The sequence below is a fragment of the Myxocyprinus asiaticus genome, chromosome 37 (assembly GCF_019703515.2).
Source record: "Myxocyprinus asiaticus isolate MX2 ecotype Aquarium Trade chromosome 37, UBuf_Myxa_2, whole genome shotgun sequence".
NCBI lineage: Eukaryota > Metazoa > Chordata > Actinopteri > Cypriniformes > Catostomidae > Myxocyprinus > Myxocyprinus asiaticus.
In genome coordinates, this window is record NC_059380.1 from 22,244,936 (window position 1) to 22,267,210 (window position 22,275).

General features: G+C 39.2%; 2 protein-coding genes across 3 annotated transcripts; both read right to left on the reverse strand.

The window, feature by feature from the left end:
• Positions 1–1,239: 1,239 nt before the first annotated feature.
• LOC127427650 (protein ABHD8-like) lies at positions 1,240–6,373 on the reverse strand. Its single transcript, XM_051675355.1, has 5 exons — positions 6,077–6,373; positions 3,653–4,407; positions 3,373–3,543; positions 2,984–3,200; positions 1,240–2,752 (listed from the first exon to the last, which is right to left on the reverse strand). Exons 2-5 carry the CDS (start codon positions 4,396–4,398, stop codon positions 2,441–2,443), a joined length of 1,446 nt encoding a protein of 481 aa, XP_051531315.1. The 5' UTR covers positions 4,399–4,407; positions 6,077–6,373; the 3' UTR covers positions 1,240–2,440.
• A 489-nt stretch (positions 6,374–6,862) lies between these two features.
• On the reverse strand, positions 6,863–12,838 carry LOC127427693 (DET1- and DDB1-associated protein 1-like). Of its 2 annotated transcripts, none has more exons than XM_051675434.1 (5): positions 12,575–12,838; positions 11,034–11,099; positions 10,794–10,845; positions 10,570–10,631; positions 6,863–8,185 (listed from the first exon to the last, which is right to left on the reverse strand). In XM_051675434.1, exons 1-5 carry the CDS (start codon positions 12,581–12,583, stop codon positions 8,075–8,077), a joined length of 300 nt encoding a protein of 99 aa, XP_051531394.1. In that variant the 5' UTR covers positions 12,584–12,838; the 3' UTR covers positions 6,863–8,074. The 2 variants fall into 2 exon arrangements, with proteins under 2 accessions (XP_051531394.1, XP_051531393.1); XM_051675433.1 differs by having other exon boundaries at positions 11,019–11,099; positions 12,575–12,837.
• Between the last annotated feature and the right edge of the window lie 9,437 nt (positions 12,839–22,275).

Sequence of the window (22,275 nt, forward strand, 5' to 3'; positions counted from 1 at the left end):
GCTAGGTAGGACGCATCCTTTGAAGGCTGAAGCCTTGTTTAAAGGAGAAGGCCTTCGTAGAACAAATGGAAACGGAACATAACATAGTTGCTATGACAGCACGCCACTCTTTAACGAGCGTGAGCGTTTTGAGTGAGAAGGGAACAAAGTCCCTTTAGAAGGGAATGTATGAGGTACGTTTTAGGAGAGTTATAATGATATAAAGAGAAAAGAAAATAGATTTTACAGGTGTACTTTTAGTCTAATACTTTATTTTAATTATATATTAATATAATTATACATATTAAATACTCTGCACCCATCTACTGAGGTACTTCAACTTGGGAATTAACATTCCTTGCGTTTGAACATATTTATGGGCAAATTGGCCAAATTTTTGTTTTTTTGTTTTTTACATTTCCTTTGAAGCAAAGAATTGTGGGTTATGAGTGCCCATGAAGGATACACCTCATGCATCCTCAGAATTCCCGTGAACGAAGGTTGCTTTTGAAGTGTCCTACTCCCTTTTCTGAAAGGAGACACCCTTGATGACGTATGCGGCTGACAAATGCGACCTCCGGAGGACGCAGCCTTCGAAACGAGACGCAGCCTTTAATTTTTAGAAGAATATCTCAACTCTTTTGGTCCATATAATGTAAGTGAATTGGAGCAAAAAATTAAAGCTCCAAAACTCTCATAGGTCAGCATAAAAGTAATCAATAAGACTCCAGTGGTTAAATCGATGTATTCAGAAGTGATATGATCGGTGTGGGTGAGAAACAGGTCACTTTCACATGCTTGTGTTTTTGTTGATTCACATTCTTCATGCATATCGCCTCCTACTGGGCAGGGAGAGGAATTTCAAGCAAAAAATGACAAATATTGATCTGTTTCTCAACCACACCTATCATATCAGAAAATATGGATTTAAACACTGGAGTCTCATGGATTACTTTATGATGCCTTTTTGTGCTTTTTGGAGCATCAGCATTTTGGCATCCATTCACTTGCATTGTATGGACCTACAGAGCTGAAATATTCTTCTAAAAATCATAATTTGTGTTCTGCAGAAGAAAAAGTCATACACATCAGGGATGACGTGAGGGTGAGTAAATGAGAGAATTTTCATTTTTGGCATAACTACCTCTTTAAAGCTTTCATTGACGTTCAAGTGTGGTTGCATTAAATTGAACTTTTTTTTATTTTATTTTTTTATACTGGTTAAAATGTTTTGAATCCAACATCTGCAGTGTAATGCAAATGTAAACCTTGTTAAAATGCTGGAGTTTTTTCTCTGAATTTATTTTTTTCTGGACAGTTGCGTGCTTGGCAGTGTGTGCAAAAGCATCTGTTGTGGTTTTGGAAAGATTTTAAAGTAATAATTGTAATAACACTAAGCTTAAGTCACCTACACTTAAATTGGAAGCAAAAAATGAAAATGACTAGTTGGAAAATACTGTTATAAGGTTTGCTCATTAAACTTGTTAGAGACAGATATAGTGCAATAATTGGCAGGGGGAATAATAATAATAAAAAATTATGGACTTTCAATGGCATTAATTGAGGTGGTCTAAATTGCAGGATAAAAGGAATAGTTGAGGTCTTGGTCCCTTCCTTGTCCTGAACCTCTTGCTTCCAGCTGTACTACCTGAAGAAGAGTCTGGGAGATATTTCTCAGTACTCAATACAATAAATGTAGAATCACAATACTTGTGTTTCAGCATTCAAGAGCATAATACTTGTTCTGTGTTAACTCTATATCCCTCTTAGTGGCTCTTTGTAGGAAATTCTGACAAAAAGAAAATAGGCAATATTTATGAAGTTGTGGTAAAGGCAGAGCAGTATAGCTTTTTCCCAATCACCCTTTATAACAGTCTTTGCAAGAGAACAACATAAAAAGACAGAAAATTAATTCTAATTCTTAAGAAAAAATAACTGTTATTCAGTGAAAATGTTACTTATACGTAACACGATATTTACTGACACAAGTCAAATAAAAGCTAACAATAAAAGCCTGAGATAATGCTGAGAAATGAAAGAAATCACTCCATGTAGACCAAAATCTGCATTGCATATATTAAACTGTGCAACACTTTGAATAATATTGAGATTGTCACTTATTGTAAACCTTTTGGAATGATGGTATCATAAAACTTGTTTTATTGTATATATTCATTGAATGTTTTTTTTTATTTTTTAAATTGGTTGTTTTGTTGCCTGTGGTGGAAAGAAGCGTCACATCTTAAGATCTTAATCTCCTCTGCCAAAACTTGAAAATGTTGAGGCAAATCCCGGATTGGGACAAATGTCCTTCATAGCAGTTCCTTGGGACTTTTCACTGCAGTCTTACACAAATCAGCAGGTGACTGCAAACATATAGTTTTTTTAAACGGCTCTGTTACATTTCGGCCATTCACCAGGTGTAGAGCAGGCTTAACCAATTCCATTTCTTGTAAATCAGCTATTTCTTGCCCTTAGATTTGCTGTCAGCCAGGGCTTCTGTCCAACTATTGCTAATCTTTGGTGCAGTTGTTGGCCTTATTAAGTCTGGTTGAGATTTGGGGGGTGACTTAGGGGCAGTTTTTGGCCTTGCAGTGTCTTCTTGAGGTTTGGTGGTGGTCTTTGTGGTGACTGCTTCCTGTTTGGGTTTTTGGTTGGTTGCTGGCTGCCACAGGAAGAATTCTTGTAAGAGAGTATTAACTACATCAGGGCACTCCATCATGACCATGTGACTGCCATCATCAATGACCTTCAGGAAGCCCAGCAAGAGGATCTATAAGAAGGTGAATAAAAGGATGAGTAAGAGTGCAAGTATGTTACTGTTTTTCAAAAATGTAATTTAAGTAAAAAATACATAAGCAATTTTAGATCTAAACATCATCTTATAAAAGGAGTGGAAACTAGTCTGCTGCCAGTAAAATTCAGCCTGTGATTTCACATTTTATTCACAGATATAATTCTAAGGTGGTAAAAGCCCAAAGTTTGAAACATAAAATGACTGTACCTCTGCCATACGTTGGTCCTCTTGTACCGGTACAAACTTGTCGTACATGCCATGGACCAGCAGAACAGGCACAGTGAGTTCAGCATGGTAAACCTCATCACCCTCCGGCCAGTACTGTCCACTCATCATGGACCGTAGAACGAAGGAGGATACATTGAAGGCATTGTTTTCTTTTAGTAATTTCTTTTCTCGTGCTCCCTGATGGGCAAATCCAGCCCTTTAAGAAAGAAAAGGCATCTTTGTTAGTAAAAACAGAATTGAAATAAATGAGCAAAGTGGTTGCCAGACAGACATTCATGTTCAGAATGGCAAATGTAACTTCCACAGTATAAACTCCAGGCAAGGACTAATGGATACAGTGCATCATTAGGTCCTGGCTTTATCCTTACATAAGGAAGCTCCAGGTGAGGCACGGGGACAGGAAGTTAAGGACACAAGTGGGTAAGTTGAAGACAGAGCAGGCACTGGGCTCGAGCGCTGTAGGACCACCGCCGTTAACCATCACAACCTTGTGAACTTGCTCTGGATACTCATGAGCCAGGAAGGTGCAAAATGAGACTCTGCTCAAAGAAAGGAAATGCAAAAAATCAGTAGAAACATCAAAGGGGTCTGCATTTACAAGGTAAATGAGTAAATGTTCTTTTTTGAAAAAAAAAAAGAACTCCTCACCCATACGAGTGCCCTACTAAAATATTCCGCCGCTTTGCATATTTCTTGAATATGATTCTAACATCCTCAGCTAGAGCATAAAATGTATATGCAGCAGGGATTTGAGGAGCTGAACTAGCACCATGGCCAGCCAGGTCTGGGGCGATGACCTCATATCCAATTTGGGAGAAATAGTCCAGTTGGCTTCCCCAAATGTCCAGTGATCCTCCAACCCCGTGTATGAAAAACAAGGCAACATCAGGGTGAGTGCCTTTGCAGCATGTGATCTTCCGCTCACAGTCAATTACAATGGAGCGTTTGGGTTTGCGCCGTCTGCGCTGTGGTTGCTGCTGATCCTGCTGTGGCGCAGGTTTGACATCTGCAGCTGACCCTGGCATGGGCTCTGCAGTTTGGCCCATTGCTTTCGGAGCATCACAATCATTAACCTCAGTATCCACAATGCTGTCTCCATTCTGATAGCGGACCAACTCTGGCTGCGTAGCTTCATTCACATTCTCAATCAGAAGTTGTCCATTTCGGTACACTGAGATTTTACGCTTGCAGCTCACAGTACCACCTTCCCCAGTCCCTGGCTCCTCAACCACTGGTCTGTCTGGAATAATATGTCGAATTCTCAAAACCCTTCCTGGTTTCACCTCCACAAATTCAAAACCATCTGTAGGCTCGGAGGAATCAATAGGCACCACCACATTGGTTGACTTGCCTGTGAAGCAACAGAATATTCCATCCACAAAACTGGTCAACATGGTGAACACCTGGGGAAAAGAATATGTACAATTGTGTTCTCACAAAATCAATGCTTCATTAAAGGTACATGGGCTCCTCCTAAACTATTAACAACACAGAGTCCTTTGAATCTTCAAGCAATACTACAGACTTAAGCACAATTTGGCTGATCCAGGAACCACACATAATCATATAATGATTTACCTCTCTTGTTTGTTGACATCTTCCTGCTAGGCGTATAAAGTCAGCGACCCCCTGTCAGGGTGAGTGTCGTGCCAATTTCTGACTCCCTAGTATTGTTATGTTTAGGAGAAGGTGTAGGTGTGGCCTTTAGGGATAGGGACCAATGACTTCCTAGTATGGTTAATGGTTAGGGGTAGGTATCAATCAGGTAGCGGGAAGTTAGAATCTGTCAGGGAGTAAGATTTCAGCAAAACATGCCCCTAGGGTAACATTGTGCCCACGTAGGTGGGTTTGTGCTCTACGTAGACTGCACAGTCTACATATATGGCAGGGCGGCCCTACCCCCTGTACATTCACGAAGTGGTGTTGAGTCACATCCACAAAGGGTATTTGATATATTTATCTTAAAATGTTTACTGAAAAAAAAATCCTTAACTAAATACTTATATTGCACTTTAAAGTCATACTACAGGCACAGACTTTAAATGGGATTCAAGCCTGCACTGGAGCTGGGACATTCTGGAATACTAGTCTTTTAGGCTTCTCTTACAGTATATAGTTTTGCCATTTCCTCTGTGTGATGGTCCTGCTGGACCTGGATGAATGAAAAGGTTTCCATGATAGATTTTCATGTATTTGGCTCAACTAATGTTGCCATTATTGCCAGTATGATGCAGCCACCATCATGCATTATGGAAAGGATGGTGATACCTGGATGTTGGCCTGTAGATGGTTTGAATTAAACATATTGATTTGTTTGCCAGCCACAGAATTTAGTTACACTTAACCACAGCATTTGTGTCTAAAAAGCTTTGGGTGTTGTCACATCACCTTACTTATAGGGGGCTTTGTTATTGACACTCAGGCAAAATGTTAGATTGGTTTAGACAATATCTCCCTATTTTAGCCAGTGTTGTAGCTGGCATCCAAGTCACTTTCATTACAATTACCTTTTAAGCTAATCACTCAATTTGGTAAGATAGTCGCATCTTAGTAGTAGCCATGTACTGTATATTTGTTCATTTTGTGCTCCTAAGAAGGTATAGAGCTTTTCCAAACACTTCCTTCTTGAACCTTTGAAATTCCTAAGTCTTCATGACAAGAGAAAAATCTGTTCTGCTATTTCAATTGTGGCCCAACAAATTCAATGATATTTCTGTTCCAATTGAAGCCAACAGTTAATTTGAAAAAACAAAAACCAACCACATAATGTACTCTGATCGATTGCCTCACAATTTGTTGTTAAAAGGGTGAATAAGTATTATTTTTTTAATTATCAGATTCATTAATTTCATTTTGACTATAAAGAGAATTACTTATGCAGCTGTAGGGAATTTAAATAGCTTTCTTTTGACTCCCAAAACAACAGAATGAGGAAAAACGCACTGTAAATTGTTACGTCACAAGCATTTTGGAATGAACTTTCTAGCATACCACCAATTTTAAATACAGTCCTGTTCAAATAAATATACATTCCCTGATATTTATATATATATATATAGTGAAAAATCTTACCTGATTACCGATGTTCCCAATACATGAAAAAGCTGGACCGTTGACTCTAGTTGCTTCTCTTCCCAGTGTAATGAAAATGTGGGTCGGTAATCTGCTGTACTCAATCCAATAATCTAATCTAAATAGAAGTCGTCCCGTTCATACAAATTTCCTTCAAAGATTGTTCAGAGATTTCATCTGCTCTAATAAAATACATGAGAGAGACAACTGACCAGTTTTTGCTTTCATTCTTTTCCTAAATTGCAAATCTAAGAGTCAACATGGTCACAGTAAGAACTCAGGATTAAAACGGATTACACCTGTCAAGCATATGTTGATAGAGACCAGTCACACTGTTAACGTGCCACTGGCTATCCAGTATTATGTAGAATTAAACAATCTATCGTCTAACTATCTATCTATAGTTTTCATTAAAAATCAGAGAGGTTTTGCTTGACACAAATTTAACAGTCACTATTTTTTATTGTTCTCAACAACAACAAAAAGAAGTCCTTGAGGAAAAAAAAAAAAATGAAGTTGGGAAGGCTTTAAAAGAAAAATAAATACAAATGTGGGTGTTTTTACAGTCACTGAAGTAGTAATGCTACCCCCATGTAGCTAAATTCAGATTGGGCTGCTCTTTGCACACTTCCCCCTATTATTATTTATCTTCTTAGAGCTTTTAAAAGCCACCTCTACTCAATACATTTGTCAAAGATAAAGCATGCATGCTTTTTTTGTTTTGTTTTGTTATTTTGATGGCTTTAATAAGTTTACATTTTTTTAATAAGAGCACACCAACAAACCTTTAAAGGAGAGAAAAAAGATTTGAAACACTTTTTAATACAATAAACCACTGGCATAGCTAACTTAACATCTCCTAACATTGTGCCTCAAGACACAGTAAAAGCACACAGTATTACAGATATGCTGTGAGCTCAAGTACACCTGCTGCAGCACAGTATTAAGCAACATACCTAAAGCTCCTCCTGTTTAACCTTTTCATTCACAACCACAGCTCACTGACTCCCTCTGCAGGTTAAGAGAGGAACTGCTGCATAGTTATGCCCCAAATCTCAGAACTAGGGAACAAAATTGTACAAATCCAGATAGCAAACAAAAGGCATCATTAACTTGGGGGAAGTTCTATCATACGTAGTTGGCAAAACAACCATAATTGGATTGGCACATAAAGATTCTTTCAGATGAGAATCAAAGTCAATGGTTAAGCTTAGCATCTGAAGGCAATCAATCAGTTGATGACCCCCAGAGCAAAGCCTGCTGAAACTAACACAGCATTGAAAGCTTATATGACAAGACGGGGTAGAGAGAGAGAGTGAGAGACATTGACTATGCATTTGTAACTGACCATCTGTATTTCTTCACATCATCAGAACTGCACTGTCATCCTCAACCTGTGACACTGGTGAGAGATAGAGTCCTAACAGTGCATTCATGCACAAGTAAGCATCTGCTAGGAAGACCGTAACAGTATACCAACACAAAATACTACATCTAAGTCTGCCTAACAAGATTGTACATTTCAGACATTTCCCTTTGGACACTGAAGAGAGACTGTGTTTTTAGTGCCTGTGGCGGAGTGTATAAGGAAAGCAACAATCCACAGCAAAGATTACGAGGGTGCTTGTACACTTTTAAATTGCAATAATTGTGTCCTAACAAAATCACAATGTGCCACATCTTCTTATAAAGGTTCATAGCAGACACTCTGGACATCCCTTATTATGTGCTTGGTAAATATCTCTGTATCAAGGCAGGTCAGAGTTCAGCAGAATCATCAAAGTTGGCAGTGGCACCCCGTTACGCCCCCCATGTGTACAGAACTGGGCAGACAGGCTGGTTGAGGGGCACTGACTGCATCAGGAAGCACTATATAAGAAGTGTTTATCCATTTCTTTCTTTCTGAGATGAAATGCTTTTGTGTTGTGCAGGTTTTTAAATGTTCTGAGAGAGCGGGCTTGCGGTGTCTGCCCTTGTGCTGTTGGGTGGCAGGTTTCCCTAAGAGTCTTCATTCATCTCCTGGCTGTCTGTCCGGGCGATTTTACGAGGAGGTGCTGGGCTGCCTCCGTCTCCATCTGCTTGCTCCTGTTCTCGCTTTTTTGCTGCATTCTGCATGACATTACAGAAAAAACCCCACAAACATTTAACTTCAAACTTCAGATAGCTATGCAGCTGCCAACATTGCCAAATAGTTGCAATTCTGCATTTCTCAACAGTATCATTTTGTAAATCAATATACCAACATGACTTAAAGTGCGTTCGCACTGACACCAATGTATTTGCCAGAGGCTGCAAAGTTGCTACTAGTAGGCAATCCTACTTGACTACAGTATCTAACTGTATCAGGAGGTGGATCACATGAGCTTCACTATCTGCATTCTTATTGGTAGCCACTGCATCATTTTGCTGCTCTTTTGCATAGTTAAAGCCTTTTCTATTGCATCACCAATGGTCATTGTCGCTAGAGGTCTGCAACCCGACCCGAGGCTGATGGGACACGGGCCGAGCTTGGTTCAGTTTTTCAAGAATTACTTTTGGGTCGGTTTGGGATTGGGTTTGTAATCAATAAAAACATGAATAGGCCTACCTAACTTGTTGCACACATTCTCACTCACAGACACACACGAATGGACAATTTAGGAGCTGTTCACACCAAACTTGTTTTTGCGCATGTCTGTGCTGTTTCCTATGTAAAAAAAAAAAATTCTGGACGGACATCTTTGACCATTGCACCACGTCACTCTGTTTCTTCAGTGTCTCACACAAGCTGCCCCATTCTTTAGACACCATGTATAATTTAAAGAGCTTCAATTTTTAATAATGCATTTCGAGATGCCTGCGTTTCATTCGTGGTGCTGCTTCGAGCTTTCTTTAGCGCAGGAAAAGAAAGATTCGATGTTCAAGCAAAGTTTCGCACTTGATTAAGCCACCATTTCACTGCATCTGACAAACGACAGACAATCAACCGGAAGTCATTCATTTCCAATGGAGAGTCGCACGGGGGCTGTGTGAGGTTCCGACTGTCTCCGGATCTGATTTGAGCCTCGGCAGTGTTAAAATATTTCAACTCATGTGACTAGACCGTATGCAACCGCCTGACCAGAAGCGATATATAAATGCAAAACTATCAGTGCAAAGTGAGAAATATCAATAGGTTTTGTCCTAAACTTTTTTCTAAATGCCTGCTACTTCCGTATTTTGGGCAGTTCAGAATTAGAATGAGATTTATTGCCAAGTGTTCTCACGTACACAAGGAATTTTTTTTGGGTGATAGGAGAAACAAGTGCACACAGTCTTAGAGGATGGGCAGGGGGGCACTAATAATCCTCTCAGCAGTCCTGACTGTCTGTTGTAGTTTCTTTCTGTCTGATTTGGTAGCTGAACCAAACCAGACAGTTATACATGTACACAGGACAGACTCGATGACAGCCGAGTAGAACTGTGTCAGCAGCTCCTGTGGCAGGTTGAACTTCCTAAACTGGCGAAGGAAGTACAACCTCTGCTGAGCCTTCTTCACAGTGGAGTCTATGAGGGTGTCCCACTTCAGGTCTTGAGAGATGGTAGAGCCCAGGAACCTGAATGACTCTATGAATCATCTATGAATTTCTGATTCATATTTGCTGAATTAAGGTTGTTGATGATGTTTATTATCATAATATTAACTATAAAACTGTAATAATGACAAATTATACTATTAATAATAAATACTGAGTGAATATTAATCCTGAATTTTCTTGAATTCATTCATCTGCTCAACAAAATCACACACAGTAATGTCATTCTGAGGTAAACCTTTGGTAGCTTCTTCAAGGAACAAAATCCATTGCGAGCAAAATGACAATTCATCACGGCTTCCACTAGGGGGAGAAATACGAATGTCAGAGTCAGTGAAAAGGCAGCTTTAAAGTTAAGCCAATGATTTTTCCCTTCTGCTCTGGTGTGCTGAGGGGTTGCCGTGCCATGTTAAAACTGTGTATGTTTACTGCTCCTACACTGTTACGAATGTTGCCTACGATGCATACATAAAATACAGCCTATAGCAACAAATTTACTTAGAAAAGGGAAAAAAAGAAGAGCAATTTAGGGTTGGGTTTAGGCTTAAAAGCTGACAGTATGGGTTGGGATCGGACTCAAAATTTGACAGTACCTGTCAGGTTGGGTCACATGGTCTCTGGTACAGGTTGGATTTGGTCTTAAAATCTGTCGGTACCTGTCGGGTCGGATCACATGTTCTCTGGTGCTCATGTGATCTCAATTTGCCAACTTTCATTGAAAATGGATGATTTCAAGTAATTGCATATCACTGTCAGTGTCGACGCCCCTTTTTGTGACAAATGATTATCTCTAAACTCTGAGTCTCAGGGAAACTTATGGCCAATTATGAAATAATTACACAAGAAAGATTCTTATTGGCCCAAGATCAGAAAGCAACAATAAAAACATGCTGAAAAATGCTTTTTTTGATGCTACTGGAGATAGTAAAAGACACTTGCCTTTTTGTCCCACTGTTGATGAAGGTAGCGCAAAAGAATGTTTGTCTTTTCTGTGACAATGACTGTGGAGAGAAAGAAAGAAAAAATATCTAAAATTAGGCTTGAGACCGAAACAGTGCTTTGTGAAATTACTCAGGTTTAGTTTTTAGATTTAGTCTTTAGAGTTTCTATTTCCACACTTTTTCCCCATTTCTAATGCCATTTTGAGGCTACAAAGCACTCACTCTGTTCAGAGGGATACTCCCGTGTAGGCAGATAGACTGACGGCCTTCTGTTCTGTGAGAGAGAAAGTTATAGCCTTTGATGAGTGTGATAAAAGAAACCCGAAATTGTAATTCACAGTGTTGTGTCAAAATGCTCATTAAATATTCAGAGAGAGGATTTTGTTTTACAGTTCAGGCATAAAGAACATTGCAAGACTGTTTATCGTTTAGGACTGTACATCTTACCGATGCTTTACATACAGAGTCTGCGTGAAATCTGCTGAAGTTAGTCTTGTTATACACGGGTAGTCCTTTCAGGAAATCAGCCTTTAAAGAGTTCAGGGACAAAAAAAGAAGTTACTACAAAACGCTCACTAGAAACATGCCAGAGGTACTAATTAATACATCTAACATTTGACAGATTGCAGTCTAGAAGGGGAAGACACCATTTCCTTGGTAATCTGTTCTCATTCTAGAATTATTATTATTTTTTTTTTCTGGAGGCATGATTTGATGAGAAATAAATGGCCTTATCCATTACATGCACTTGAAATATCCCTTCCAATTTGTAGAGATCTACTGATAGTAGCCTGAAAGACCATAGCTGATCTGATCTACCGCTGCTCATGACTGTATACTGATTGATCATAATATCCATCAGTCAGTCATCTTTTAGTTTAGTTTTGGATTTAAAATAGATAAGATACAGTGAGTTACAGAAAGAAATTTCTCCCAACACTGTAGGCAATCCACGACAGGAGGGCTCTTATAGAAATACACAAATAAAAATGAACATTTAAATAATGAAGGCTAATAAATACATTTTATTTACGAACATCTGCTGGACTTCAGTGCTTGGCTAACGGGATGACGATGATGCATGCAAACCTTTGGGCGTTGCCAGTGTGATCAGCTGAATGTGTTGGGGTTATGATAAGCTTTATCTGTTTAATTCAAATGCTTCATTAAATTTGATAAAAAAATAACAGTAATAAAATATACACATGATGTCGTGACTGCTGAAGAAAAGCTGAAGTGTATCGAACCAGAGATTATTTAGCAGAGATGGGCCACTTCTCTTAAAATGAATCAACCAAGCCCAACCAAGGAAGTCCCGCCTTACAGTTAAAAGAGCCAATCACCTATTAGATCCAGACGTCAGCTGTCAATCAACTTTAGATAGTGCATGCGCATTAGCTATACAAGCCGGGAAAATTGCATTTTTATCGTAATATGAGGTAAAGAATCATAATTTATTATTACAGTATTGTCCGATTTTATTTCTGATTTGAAATATGTTCTTTGATCGTAATCTTGACCAACCGTTCTTGAGAGTTCGGTGTTCCCCCATTCAAGTAGATAGGAGCTGCACTATCATGACTGGATGATGGCCGACAGTGGACTGACTTGCTAGATAGACTTTGATCAAACTCGCGCCTCCCAGTATGCTAACACTTTAGCATCCAAACATGACGAGTGAGAGGATTTATGATTACTCAAACAACATTTCGCTTGAGAGTAATAAAATAACGATTTCTCAACCACGTTGACCGTATTTAAATATAATAAATGTCTTTATTTTACAGCGGATTTAAGAAAACTGTTAATATAAACTAGCCATGAGTGCATGAAGCGGCCTAGCGCGCTAACTCACACACTCAACAGCCTGACAGCTGCTAAACATTGATAAAATGTTCACCTTTTAGCTCAAACTTAATAATTAAAGACAATATTTCAATGTTTAGTCTTTTTAAACATCTGTAACATGAAAAGAAGAGGAAATAATGAGTATACAAACTTACTTTGTCCATGGTGATGTCAGCTCAGTCCAATAGGTGTGTTTGTGCTCTCAGACAGACAGGCCTGAACACTGACTGAGTGAGATCACAGATCTAAGACCCGGTACCGACACCAGCCGAACGCACACTAAAGGAACCACACACACGTGAACGTAAAGCGCCACAGAAATATCCACAGCAAACGGCGCCACAGTACAGTCAGGTGCAGCCAAAGCAAAGTTCTCTTTCTGCTTCAGATAGAGCGTCTCTCTCTCTCTCTCTCTCTCTCTCTCTCTCTCTCTCTCTCTCTCTCTCTCTCTCTCTCTCTCTCTCTCTCTCTCTCTCTCTCTCTCTCTCTCTCTCTTCAATTGCTTTATTGGCATGACTGTATGTTACAGTGTTGCCAAAGCACAAGTTATAATCAAACAAAGCAGAAACGTGTATAACATTAATCAACAGATTTAAATTGTGGATTTTTAGAACACAGTAATTAACAAACAAATACACAAATACAGGTACTGTAACTGATACACAGTAATATACAGTATATATACTGTATATATAATGAAATAATATGAACTAATGTATAAATCTAAGTGAAAAGGTTTGGTTTAGTGTCTCAGAGTTTTTTCTCTCAGGTTATGGCATTGTGTGACATATTTAGCAGCTGTAGGGGCTAGCTGTTCTTTCAAGCAGTTCATATTTCAGGTATAGAGTCACTGCATTTTGTTTTCATTCAGTTAAAATGTCCAATAACATGGCAATATTCGGCAGGTCATGTGATTCTAACATGGCAGCCCCCATGAGGGGACCCTTTCCATGTAGAATAAAACAGCATTTGTAAGGATACTAGTGGTGGAAAAAGTACTTATTTTTTTTTTTTTTACTTAAGTAAAAGTACTGCTACTGAGGAAATAATAAAGTAGAAGTACTGTGAAATATTATGTTTTTATTGATTCCCTTCAACAAATTAAATAAACATAACAGAAAATACGGAATCAAATTATCTAAAATTAAACCCTTCCCCCGAACACAAACAGGCCATATTATTTAGAAACATAAAAAAACCCATAAAAAAATATACTTTCAAAAAACAATAAGAATACACCAAAGAACCCTCCAAAAAGGCCTAATATCTACCCCACTACCTATTAAACAAATCTAAGTTTCCCAGCCTTCTACATGTCACCTCCTCGAATGCCGTAACCCCATCCATCTCTGTGCACCACTCCTGAAACGAGGGTGCTCCATCTGACTTCCATCCCCTAAGAATAATCCGTCTGCTGATCATAACTCCGGCTAAGACCCAACTTTTTATGTATCTATCCCCTATATTAATGACCACCCCATTGCCAAAAATACAGAGTCTGGGGCAAAATTAAATTTGAGTGTCCAATACATCACACATAAAATTCTGAACCCTCAACCAAATTTCTTGGATCTTAACACACCACCAAAAGAACATGGGTTGTGTCCCCATCTTCTGATTGGCATCACCAGCAGGTGAGTGTGTCTTTAAGACCAAGCCTATACAATCTAGATGGTGTCCAATAGAATCGATGTACAATCTTAAATTACATAAGGCGCACCCTTGCATCTCTAGATGTAGACTTGATGTTTTTTAGAATCCTAGCCCACACTCCCTCCTCCAATACCAAATGTAAATCTTTCTCCTATAATCTCTTGAGAGAAGTTGAAGCTCGTCCCCCAGACTCTGAATTAACAGGGAGTAATACACTGATGGCTCATGACCTTTTCCAAAAGCAGTAATCACCACTCCCAGAGTATCTGCTGCTTGAAGGGGGTGTATGCTACTCCCAAAAATAGTATGGAGCAGGTGGCGCAGCTGTAAATACCTAAAGAATTGAGACCTGGGAATCCCAAAATGTTGAACCATATTTCCAAAGGATCTCAACACTCCACTCTGATATAGGTCACCGAGCGTATTAACCTCCCTCACAATCCACTCTGACCAGCAGAAAGGGGACTTATTAATACATAATTTTGGGTTCAGCCATATGCTCGAAGCAACAATTAAATAAATGTCAGAATTAAACACTCTGGACACTTTTGTCCATACCAAGTGCAAATGTGAGATAACGGGGTGTAACTTAACTTCTCCAGTTAGTTTGATAGAAAGGCTTTGCAATAGTGAAATATGGGCAAGAACTTCCTGTTCAATACAAAACCAGGGAGGGGATTCATTCACATAATTGTATCGAAGGTGTGTTCCTCCACAAAACAAACTCCAGCCGCTAGTGGAACCAGCACGCACACACACACACACACACACACACAAAACAAAACAATCAGTTCAGGTTCCTCGGATTGGCAAACGAATGTACAGTGAGCTGGCTGTTCATGAGTGCAGCAGATGTCCTAATCATTCCAATGTCCTGCCAAAAATACTCCACAAAACAAACTGCAGCCAATAGGAGGCATAAGCACAAAGAACGAGCAGAATCATCCACAAACTGTCTCAAAGGAGTGTTATTCCACAAAACATACTCCAGCCGCTATGCGTAACCAACACAAAAAGAAACAAAAAAGGCGCCCAGCTTCCTTGGACGGTCAAGAGTATGTTCAGTGAGTCAAGCTCACTTGGGGGCCGCATGAGAAACACATCATGACTTCCTCAGTCCATCGATTTTATGGAAGACATCACTTGTTGTGAGCATGTAAATATTTTGCAGCCATCCTTAGTGTGTATTCTCAATTTGGCCGGGAACTTCAGTGTAAATGCGACCTTCCGTTGATGCAAAAGTTTCTTGAAGGAGTGTTACTCCACAAAACAAATGCCAGCCGCTAGGCGGAACCAACACAAAAAGAAACAAAAAGGCACCCAGCTTCCTCAGACAGTCAAGTGCTCAGCGAGTCAATTCACTTGAGGGCCATATGAAAATCACCAAATGGTTTACACACCCATTGTTTCTATGAAAGACAATGCTTGCTGTGGGCACATAAATATTTTGCGGCTATCCTTAGTATCTATTCTCAGTTTGGCCAGGAACATCAGTGCAAAAGCGATCTTCCATTGATGTAAGAGTTTCTTGAATTCCTTGAATCGATCACATTTCTCTCGTCAAATTCGCAAAGTCTGGGAACAAGAAAATGTTGTGATTCTTCCAAGAAAGCTTTCCTTTGCTCCTCGCCTCGTGCAACACCAGATCTCTATCGGATGATCTCAGAAATTTGACCAGAATTGATCGGGCCTGTCTCCTTCAGCGGATCTCCAAGCCAGGACTCTGTGAGCTCGCTCAATTTCCAGCTTGTGGCCTGTTATGTCGAGCAGACTCGGAAAGAGCTCATCTAGAAATTTCACCATATCTTTGCCTTCTTCATGCTCAAGAATTCAAACAATTCAGACGTTGTTTCACCAGTTGCGGTTCTCCAAATCCTCCAGTTTTTCCAAAACGCGTTGCAAATCTACTTTGATCGCTAGCGGATTAGCAGCTAATTCCCTCTCCAATAACTCCAGATAATTGATCCGTCTCTCGACATCTCCGATTCTTGTAACCAACTCAGAGAATTTAATTTCCATCACAGTAATCGATCGACGTATTACAGCATGATCCTCTAAGTCGGCAACAACTTTCGTCGTAAGAAAGATGATATTGCATTTCTTCAAGAAACGCATCTTTCCCCACAGGAAGCTGAAAAATTGGGGAAAATATGTGGTGGACATGTTTTCTTTAGTGCTGGCCCAAGTAAGAGCAGGGGAGTCATTACATTGTTAAGTAAACATCTACAATTCAAATGTCTCAAACAGATTAAAGATAAATTAGGAAGAGTCATTATTGTTTTAGCAGAAATTCAGGGGCAAAGGTTGATTTTGGCTAATAATTACACACCTAACGCTGATGATCAGGGATTTTTTATAGATCTTGAAGGGATGTTGCAAGCTGCTGGCACCCCTCATGATATAATATTGGGAGGAGACTTTAATCTTTTGATGGACTCAGTCCTTGATCATAGTGAAGCAAAAGTGTGCAAGCCCCTTAGAGCAACATTGACGCTTCACAGGATGTGTAAAAATCTTGGTCCTATAAATATTTGGAGACTTCTGAACCCATCTGGTAGAGACTATACATTTTTTTCATCAGTTCATAAGATTTATTCTAGAATAGATTTTCATTTCATCTGTTGTTGACTGTTCAACTGGAAACATCTTAGTTTCAGATCACGCCCTGGTGAGTTTAGAGTTGTTGCCACATACAGAGAAAAATAAATCATATAGTTGGTGCTTTAATGTATCCCTTTTGCAAAATCCTGATTTTCAACAAATGTTAAAGGCTGAAATCAGTGTTTATATGGAGACCATCTGGTCCTCAGTTTCCTCAGTGGGCATAGCTTGGGAGGCACGTAAGGCAGTTTTTAAGGGCCGGATCATACAGTATGCTTCATTCATCAAAAAATCCAAAGCACGAGAACTTGTGGAGTTAGAAGGGAATATTAAAAGTGCAGAGGCAGAGCTGAAGCGCTGAATGTCGTCTGATGGCCTCAGGGAATTGACCCAATTGAAATACAGATATAATACTATAAAGTGGAGTTTTGGTTATTCAGGGCAAGACAGTCATACTTTGAGTAGGGGGACAAAGCATGGAAGCTTTTGGCTTTATATATAAAGCAGAGAATGTCTTTTTCTACCATTCCCTTAGTGAAAACTGCTAGTGGTGAAATATTTACCTCGGTCATTGATATTAATAATGCCTTTAAAGAATTATTTTCTTGATCTCTATAGTTCCACGTCTTCTCTACTGATGAAGATATTAGAAACTTTCTGGAACCATTAGATCTCCCTAAACTGACGACTGAGCAAAAAAATTCCCTTGATTCTGAGATAACCTTGGAGGAGCTTAATGAGGTAATTAAGGCTTTACCTACAGGCAAGGCTCCGGGGCCAGATGGCTTTGCCACTGAATTTTTTAGATATAATGCTACAGAACTGGCTCCACTTTTAATAGAAGTTTATACAGAATCATTAAAGAATGGAAAGCTTCCATCAACCATTACACAAGCCCGGGTCAGTCTGATACTTAAAAAGGACAAAGATTCAAGCGAGTGTAAGAGTTACCGTCCAATTTCCCTGATTCAACTAGACATTAAAATTTTGTCAAAAATTCTAGCTAATCGATTAAGTTATGACATCTCTTATACATATAGATCAAGTGGGGTTTATTCAGGGTTGTAGCTCTTCTGATAACATTAGGCATTTCATCAATATCATGTGGTCAGTGGCGAATGATCTGACTCCGGTCGCTGCCATCTCAGTTAACGCCGAAAAGGCGTTTGATATGGTAGAATGAGATTATCTTCTTTAGATTTTTGAAATATATGGGTTCGGAAATACTTTTATTGACTGGATTAAGTTACTTTATAGTAACACCCGGTAGCAGCGGTACAAACAAATTGATTAATTTCAGATTATTTTCCTCTGGGTAGGGGCACCCGGCAGGATTGCCCTCTTTCCCCATTATTGTTCTGTCTTGCCCTGGAACCATTAGCAGCCACGATGAGAAAGGAGGATGATTTTCCAGGGGTGATTGTGGGAGGGGTGGCGCATAAGCTTTTGCTTTATGCAGATGATATATTATTATTGGTCTCCGACCCCATTAGATCTATGCCTTGCCTCCACAGGATTATTAATTCCTTCTCTAAATTCTCAGGATACAGAGTCAGTTGGTCTAAATCCAAAGTTTTGGCTCTGACAGCATACTGCCCAGTAACGGCTTTTCAACCGGGTATCATCCAGTGGTCCAAACAGGGCATCAAGTATTTGGGCATTTTATTCCTGGCAAATTTGTGTGATTTAGTTAGAGTTCATTTTGACCCTTTAATAAAAAGGTTTTCAAGCGATGTGGACAGGTGGGCTTCATTACATTTATCTATGATTGTGAAGGTTAATGTTATTAAAATGAATTGTATTCCAAAATTCAAATACCTGCTACAATCTCTCCCTGTAGATGTCCCCCTCTCTTATTTCAAACAATTTGATAGCATAGCGAAGACCTTTATTTGGAATGGTAAGCGTCCCAGATAGCATTTCAACAAATTACATAGGCCGATTGACAAAGGTGGGCTAGGCCTACCCAAGATTTTGTTTTATTATTATGCATTCGGTCTCAGACATCTGGCTCATTGGTCGCTTCCACCTGAGAGAGCCCCTCCCTGGTTTTGTATTGAACAGGAAGTTATTGCCCCTATTTTGCCATTGCAAAGCCTTTCTATCAAATTAATTGGAGAAGTTAAGTTACACCCCGTTATCTCGCATTTGCACTCGGTATGGACAAAAGTGTCCAGAGTGTTTGATTCAAACATTTATTTGAATGCTGCCTCGAGCATATGGCTGAACCCAAAATTATGTATTGAGAAGTTCCCCTTCTGCAGGTCAGAGTGGATTGTGAGGGGGGTTACTACACTCGGTGACCTATATGAGAGTGGAGTGTTGAGATCCTTTGATAACTTGGTTCAACATATTGGGATTCCCTCAGTTTTTTTAGGTATTTACAGTTGCGCCACCTGCTCTGAACTATTTCTGGGAGTTGCACACACCCCCCTAAAGTGGCAGACACTCTGGGAGTGATGATTACTGCTTTTGGAAAAGGTCATGAGGCATCAGTGTATTACTCCCTGCTAGATCAGAGTCTGGGGGATGAGCTTTAACCTCTATCAAGATATTATGGGAGAAAGATTTTAATTTGGTATTGGAGGAGGGAGTGTTAGCTGGGATTCTAAAAAACATGAAGTCTATATCTAGAGATGCAAGGGTGCGACTTATGCAATTCAATATTCTACACAGATTCTATTGGACCCCCTATAGACTGTATTGGCTTGGTCTTAAAGACACACCCACCTGCTGGCGTTGCCAATCGGAGGATGGAGACACGGCCCCATGTTTTTGGTAGTGCACTGAGATCCAGGAATTTTGGTTGAAGGTACAGAGTTTTGTGTGTGACGTGTTGGGCATTCGGATTTCGTTTTGCCCCAGACTCTGTGTTTTGGGTGATGGGGCGGTCAACGACGTAGGAGACAAATACATCAAAAATTGGGTCCTAACCAGTGCGATGATAGGCAGGCAGATTGTTTTAAGGGGTTGGAAGTCGGTGGGAGTGCACTCAATTCAGGAGTGGTGCAAGGAGATGGGGAGGGTGGCAGCCTTTGAAGAGGTCATGTGTAGAAGGCTGGGGATATGGGATTCATTTAATGGGAAATGGGGTAGACATTTGATGTGTTTGGGGGGCTCTCGGAGTGGGAATGTGGAGAGAGGCATAGTTTTAGAGTTGTATGTTTATATATATATATATATATATATATATATATATATATATATATATATATATATATATAATTTTATTTTTTATTTATTTATTTATTTTTATTCTCTGTGTGTGTGTGTACTTATGCAAGACCACTGGGATGTTCGTTTGGGGTCGGGGTGGGGTTCTTGATTGGGGAGGGAGTAGTGGGAGTTAAATGTTGATTCATTGTATATATGTTTTGTTTTTCTTTGTCTTTGTGGAATCAATAAAAATTTTAATAATAAAAAACAACAAAAAATACATTGTTTTATAATCTGCCACCAAGATTTCTTTGCCTTGCCACTTTTGGCCAGAGTTTTTAAGGCCCACATTCTCTTTGAGGCATCATTGTGAAAGCATCAATATTAAAGGTATCTCACTCAGACCCGGTTCCAGATCAAAATAACTGAGGGTGCTTCTGAAAATAGTGGGGGTACTCTGTATAAAGTGGAGATGTATCGTAATTACAAATAGTTTTATATATTACATAATATTTAAATGCTACTAAAACAATGTAAAGAATTATTAATATTATTATTTTTTTTTTTAATGTACAAAACATTTATTGCTTCGTTTCTTTGTTTTTTTTTTCACGTGATCTGTCACTGAAATTGACAGCAAAATGCTGCGCCTGCAGATTAGGACATACTGATTTGCGAAATCATACAAGTTTATAAGTTTTGATGCAGAATTTTGTGTGTTTGCTGGGATTCAAGGATATCTACTTGCCAATTTACAGTATTAGTCTTACATATTCAACTGAGCAGGGGTGTGCAATTATTTGGTACAGGGGCCACATCAGCCATTAAGTAGAACATGGAAGACAGAAGAAAAAAAGTTCTGCATAGTTGTATTTTATAAGCCCAGAAGTAGTAGTGCATTCATGCACTCAATGAATGATGCACAATTTTATGAAGTGCTTACTGATGAGATCATTCTGTGATTGCTTGAAGTTTTGCTGCTACATTTCTATCATGTGTTAGTAAAACTGAATAATGTATAATTATTAATTATTTTACCATACTTCAGTGCAGTGCTAATTTAGTATTCAATTTCACACTCTACATCAGGAGTCTGGTTTAATAGTAAAATAAAATATTCGGAAATTATAGATTCTAAAAGCTTATTTTAATGTTTGCCGCAAAGTGGACAAAGTTGTTTTATTCTCAAAACATTATCAACCCGTTTACACATTCATCGGTCATGATGTGCATCTCATCAATGGTTTGTTTGGCATCCCATTCAGCACACAACTGAATAAAACAGGCTGCATGACACTGATAAATGATTACTGCCAGAGTAACATTCGCATACATTTGTGAGCAGCCGCGGCCCATGCATTTTATGTCTAGGCCTTCAGTTTGATTCATGCCATTAAGAAAATACAGTTTCACAATGAATAAGATGCCGTATGCCCATCATACATTACGTGGCAGTCAACTAATAATACCAATTGACATTTTAACACGTCCATGCACGAAAGCCAGAACCAAGGAGGTCTAATAACAAGAAAAAGCTCTCTAATAATATTTGTGATTAAATTGATCTTGCAATACATTTTGTTTCGTCAGGGTACACGGTTATTTTTCAAAACTTGATCCGACACTGAATGCTCCAGCAGCCTAATTTATACTTAGAAAACTCCTGATGTTGCTATAACAATGCAAAAAGCACATCAATTTACCTGAAGTGAAAATCAGTCCTCCTTTCCTGTTTAATTAATCAATCGCATTATCATGCAGAACATCTTAGGTTTTTAAATCCATAAGGATCTCTTTCTCAACAGCAATAGCGGCAGTGATGACAGCCGACTCGTAAGCAAGATCTCGCGCTCTTCGCTTTCAAATTACGTTCATCACTTAAAGCATGATTGCCTCATTCAAGGCCAGCTAGAAGGCCAGGACTGGGACATATCCTAAAGACCACACCCACAAGAACAAATAAATCAATCTGATTGGCTGATTAATCTGACCATCTGATTTTAGATGCCTATTTACTTGCACTTTTGAGGAATTCTGTGGAAATTCTGAATGCCTGATGGGGTGGAGCTCAGATTCACGCTCTGCTTCGACTAAGGAGCGTGCGATTTGTGAAACAGTTGTCACACTTTGCTTGTAAGCATTGAGGAATACTTTTTTTGTTTTTTTGCTATTCGTAGATTAATTAGAAGTGGAAAGCGATTGAAAATACATAGGCAAAAAGGTCAATGAGAATGAAAGGATGAAAAAATATTTATTTATAAGGCATGTTATGCCAGCAGAGAAGGCTTTGCTGGCCCTGAGAAATCGCCACTGGTTGTGAGGGACTTCAGGACTTTACAAATAACACAAAGAACAAACATTTTCCTCTCTCACTTGGTTTTGCTCGCATGTCCCCTCAGTGTGTGAATGAGGATCTATTGGGATTTTACGGAAGTTCATAACTGAA

Excerpts from the sequence above, each read along its gene's own strand:
- LOC127427650 (XM_051675355.1), bottom strand. The coding sequence starts at position 4,398 with ATGTTGACCAGTTTTGTGGATGGAATATTCTGTTGCTTCACAGGCAAG. Across the intron at positions 3,201-3,372 it reads CTCACCTGGAGCTTCCTTAT|GGCTGGATTTGCCCATCAGG; the intron begins GTAAGGATAAAG and ends TCTTTCTTAAAG. Across the intron at positions 2,753-2,983 it reads AGGACCAACGTATGGCAGAG|ATCCTCTTGCTGGGCTTCCT; the intron begins GTACAGTCATTT and ends ACCTTCTTATAG.
- LOC127427693 (XM_051675433.1), bottom strand. Across the intron at positions 10,846-11,018 it reads ACTCTGTATGTAAAGCATCG|AACAGAAGGCCGTCAGTCTA; the intron begins GTAAGATGTACA and ends TCTCTCTCACAG. Across the intron at positions 10,632-10,793 it reads GGAGTATCCCTCTGAACAGA|TCATTGTCACAGAAAAGACA; the intron begins GTGAGTGCTTTG and ends TTCTCTCCACAG.